This window comes from Hordeum vulgare, chromosome 1H, assembly GCF_904849725.1.
Source record: "Hordeum vulgare subsp. vulgare chromosome 1H, MorexV3_pseudomolecules_assembly, whole genome shotgun sequence".
In the NCBI taxonomy this organism is placed as follows: Eukaryota; Viridiplantae; Streptophyta; class Magnoliopsida; order Poales; family Poaceae; genus Hordeum; species Hordeum vulgare.
In genome coordinates this window covers 513,359,347-513,364,109 of record NC_058518.1, presented here as the reverse complement: position 1 = coordinate 513,364,109, position 4,763 = coordinate 513,359,347, and the positions used below count along the sequence as shown (strand labels likewise).

Sequence of the window (4,763 nt, the reverse complement as noted above, 5' to 3'; positions counted from 1 at the left end):
CGCAATTTTAAATTTCAATAACATATGTTAAAGTCGACTAAAAAGAGCAATTTCAAATAGCACCACAGAAGACCCCATGACGAAAATCATCAAAACTTCTCTACAGATGTTATATGATTTGATCAATAAAACCTGAGTAGAATTGTAATCTCTTTGATACCTTGGATAGAGACAGCATTTACAGTTAACAAGAAACAGCAAAGGATTAACGTACACAATGCAGCACGAGGAAGCAAGCAGGCAGGAGACCTTGTTGATAAACTATATGTGCTGGTACCTATTTATATATAGTCAACCCTTGTTCCAGGATCACAGCAGGACCGATTCAGCGGCTTAGCCCATCCAACCATGAACCATTCAACAATCCATCCAAGTTGGATGCTACCACTCACTAGTTACTTTAATTTAATATAATCATGCCACCCAAAACAATCATCAGCGGTGGCACAAGAGACCGGTCGATCGACGCTACCAAAACAAGCACACAGGCTATAATGTGCCCCCTCTTCGCCCTTCACACAGCTAGGTCTTATCTAGGACACTGTTGTTAGAACCCTAACTGAAATGTAGGCGACGCCCATTGATCAGGACTATGTGATTGCGGGAGTCTCCAGCGGCTCCGGGACCAGGGTGTTGCTTGGCATCTGGCTCTGGTCATCCCAGACAAGGCCGACCTCGTACTCAGGGACGTACTCCTGCACAAGGTACATGGATGTTGTGAAGGGTTTAGGTTATCATACAAGCAAGCAGACCGTATAACCAACTTGCATTTGGACTTCAAAAGGAAACTCCAGTTTCAGAGTTGGGGTGGTTAAAACTGATCAATAGTAAAGAATTTGGGTCTGACCTCCAGCTTCATGACTAGCTCCTTGGCTGTTGGGGCCGAGATGATGATCTGCCTCGCCTCCTGGGTGATGAAGCCTTCGTTGACGGCCACGTCGATGAACGACAGCAGTGGGTCGTAGAATCCGTCAACGTTCAGCAGACCGACCTGATACGCGATTGCAGAAAAGAGAATACCCCAGGAATAAGTACAAGTAGTGACAGAAAAGTGCAACAGTGCTGATTACTGAATGATACACTCCCACCCACAGAATCGTATCTGATATCAACAGACAACTTAATAGCAAGTTTGGCAGGCCTGCAGATCTAATAATAGTGACAGGAGGGATATAAGATAAATCTAGAACTGACTGCTGTGTCTATCCCCTCAAACATTCAGCATTTTATATTATTGCTAATCAATTGTGCAACAGAGAGACAGCAATACAGTTTTCCTCTACATGACACATCATGCCTTTTTCTGATCCCAGAACATTGATTTGGTAGCTGTATGGGAATATTCATGAAATGTGCAGGATCATCCTATTAGAGGAGCGAATATTAAAGTCGGGAATGCAGATTGCATGCCTTCCAAGTGATGCTGATAGCTCCTTTGATTAAACCCTCTTTACGATGATTTCTTGCCGTATGGGTGAACTTAATTAGTAGCCACATGTGAACAAAGCTGGTAAGATCAGATCACAACGGCCCTAACGATCGACATTATAATAAACAAAGAACGCGTTCATACCTAGCTACTAAAATAGTGTGGGTTGACAAAACATATGCAGACAAGCACATCATCCCCAGATGATTGGGGTTGTATGATTTTTTTGCATGAAAAGCACCAAGAACAGCAGCTAATTCTTACCGGCTTCTTATGTATTCCTAGTTGCGCCCACGTGATCACTTCAAGCAACTCCTCCAAGGTTCCGTAGCCGCCTGTCAAATTAACTGGATTTTCAAACTCTCCAGCACAAAATATGTATGATTTATTCCAGATTTGCCCGCATATAGAAAATTGGTACCTGGTAAGGCAATAAAAGCATCAGCAAACCGGGCCATTTCGGCCTTCCTCTCGTGCATGCCAGAAACAGCTCGAACTTCACCAACAGGATCCCCAGTTACCTACAGGAGCATGAATCAGGGATCGTAAGCAACGAAGCACTCAAGAGTAGTAATATAATCCAGCTGCATCCACAGATAACACTTAAGTGTAAAATTAACTAGTCTGTCTAATCAAAATTTCCAGGAATAACGATCTTGACTGTCAAATTAATTAAGGCTGGACTAAGTACTACAGATCATCTTGCATATTTGAAAATCAGAATAAAGACAGCCAGCCTGACAATTTAAAATTAATTACTTTGCTAATCCATATAACAAATGAGGATTTAAGCCTAATCAAGAAGAGTACAAGTTACTCCTTATAGTGTTTTGCATATGGTAATCCATATAAAAGATGGGGAACATAAGCCTAAGAAGCTAACAAGTTACTACTCCTTCCTACAAGATCTGTGCAGATTCCATATGTATTAAAATAGTACTATTTCTAGTTGTGTCAATATAGCAATATATTTTCGTGAAAAAATAATTAACTTAGAATATAGACAAGCTACTTGAAAAGGAAAATGAAGATACAGCTACATCAGATTCACAAATATATGGTGATGCATCATCATTCATCAAGCTAAACAATAAATATCCTGGCAGCTAGCTTTCTTGCACACCCAGCAGTCAAGGTTCAGAACTGGAGAGTAGACCATGCAATGGCATTGGCAAGAGAATAGGGGTTGCAGCAGCCTTTGACTCACCTCTCTGGGCATGAGTGATCTTGGGATGATCCTGGCAGAAGGAAAAAGAAAAAGAAAGGGGACAAAATGAGAGCCACATTAATTCCTCCAGCCCAAAGCAGTCAAACAAGCAGTAGTGGTACTACTAGCAGAGCAACAGGCTGATAATCTTTCCCCATGTAAAAGATAAAGAAACTGAGCAAGAGTGTGGCCTACTAGAGCCACAGCTATCTATCTATCTACACACATCCATATATACATCCAAAGCTAGGCCTTACAAGAACTGGACAATGCACAGCATAATATGATTATAAATATAACTTTAATCCATACATACATATAATATAACCACCGCACAAATAATTTTGATCTACTAAAAAAAAAGCATGAACTTAAAGGTGGCAATGATGTGGTACAGCAGTGACCGAGCTGCTTGTTGCAGCTGGGCAGTGAGGAGGCCCCAGCTCCCAACCCATGGCCATTCCAGGCATGGGAAGAGCTACCCTTTCGGAAAGGGTAGGAAAAGGAGCTTCCATTCCTGTGAAACACAACGCAACCGGCATGGCTTTGCTTTGCCCCGACGTACTACGCGACTGGCATGCGCAGTGCCATGGAGCCCAGCTGCTGCCCGAGGCTTCCACAAGGCTGCAAATTTTGGGGCAGCTGGGAGCTGCTGGGTCAGGGCCTGGGCAGCCAGGAGCAAAGCGCCCAGACCGAGCAAGAAGGCTGGTACGCCATTAAAGGCGCTGTATGCACCGAGCGGGGAAAGAAGAGGTACAGCGTGTGGGCAGGGCGACAATGCGGGCAGAGGTTGATGGTGATGGTGCTGGGGTGGGGGTGGTTTATTGTGGTGGTGGTGGAGGAGGGGGAAGGACTTACCCGATGACATGTCGGCCGCCGGCGTGGACGGCATTGGAGACGAGGCCCATGAGGCCGATGGAGCCGCCCCCGTAGACCAGGTCTATGCCCCTCTCCACCTGCACGCACACACAAGGAGCAGTCAGACACAGATCGGTCAGGTGATGGCATTGAATCGAATTGAATTCAGTTTAATTGGATTGAAACTTGGTGCATGCAAGCAAGCAAGCAATCATGGCAGGTTTTGCTTGGCCGTTTGGGCAAGCAAGTGATGGATGCTGCATGGATGCCAAAATGCCAAGGGGAAATTTAACAAGAAGTAAAATTAATGGCCGGCGACCGGCAACGGCGAGCCGGACGACGCGCTCCACCTCCGTGGCGACTCGATGAACGGCATGATTCTCGTCGTGTTCGTGCGCTCACAGGCTCGCTCGCCGTATGATCGATCATGCAAGAGTGGTGCCGGTCGCTCGGCTCGCCATGTCCATGACCACGGCAGTACGCCCAGCTCACCTACCTAGCACGCGAGCACCACCACCCCAATCCCATGACCACCAACGCGGAGGATCGTGCGCCTCCACATGGATGGATCGGCCCCAACCGAAATCGACCAACCAAATCCGGGAGGGATCGGCGGGAAAAGGAGGCCCCTTTCTCCATCTTCCCCGCAAGAACCCGAACCCCGCGACGGACAGGGTCGAGCCGAGAGCAAGACGGCGGCGAGCCGGGGGAGGAGAAGACGCGGGTAAGGTGAGTTACCATCTCCTTGCCGAGCTCGACGGCGGCGTCCTGGTAGCTGGCCTTGCGGCCCTTGGCGCTGCCGCAGTAGACGCAGATCCGCCGGAACCGCGACGCCCGGTCCTCCCCGGCGCCGCAGCTCGGCTCCGGCGGCGCCAGCCCCGGCACCGTCTCCGCGGGCGTGTCCAGTGGCACCGCCGCCGCCGCCGCCGTGATGCTCATGGTCCTGGCGGCAAGGCGATCGCGCCCGTGCGTGCGTGACGGCGCGCGCGGGCGGGATTTGTTGTCGGGGAAGGAGAGGGAGAGGGAGAGGCTACGCGGCGAGTGATGGATGGGGGAGGGGGAGAGGGTGGGAGCGAGGGTAGCTATATAGGCGCGCGTGGGTCCGCCATGGATGGGGGGGCATGGGGCTAGGGTTGGTTGCTTCCTCCCTTCCTTGTCTCGTTCGTGGACACGCTTTGCTGCCACAACCCATTTCCATTTCCTTCTTTCTTTATCACATTTTCTACTGTTTGTTTTATGGCTACATATGCTTTCTGTTTTTCATTTTTT

At 48.4% G+C, this 4,763-nt stretch overlaps 1 protein-coding gene across 1 annotated transcript; it reads right to left on the bottom strand.

Moving 5' to 3' along the window:
* Positions 1-250: 250 nt before the first annotated feature.
* On the bottom strand, positions 251-4,460 carry LOC123421605 (cytokinin riboside 5'-monophosphate phosphoribohydrolase LOG-like). Its single transcript, XM_045107567.1, has 7 exons — positions 4,233-4,460; positions 3,495-3,592; positions 2,637-2,667; positions 1,851-1,950; positions 1,694-1,764; positions 848-991; positions 251-695 (listed from the first exon to the last, which is right to left on the bottom strand). The coding sequence occupies exons 1-7, from the start codon at positions 4,431-4,433 to the stop codon at positions 591-593; spliced, it is 750 nt and encodes a 249-aa protein (XP_044963502.1). The 5' UTR covers positions 4,434-4,460; the 3' UTR covers positions 251-590.
* Between the last annotated feature and the right edge of the window lie 303 nt (positions 4,461-4,763).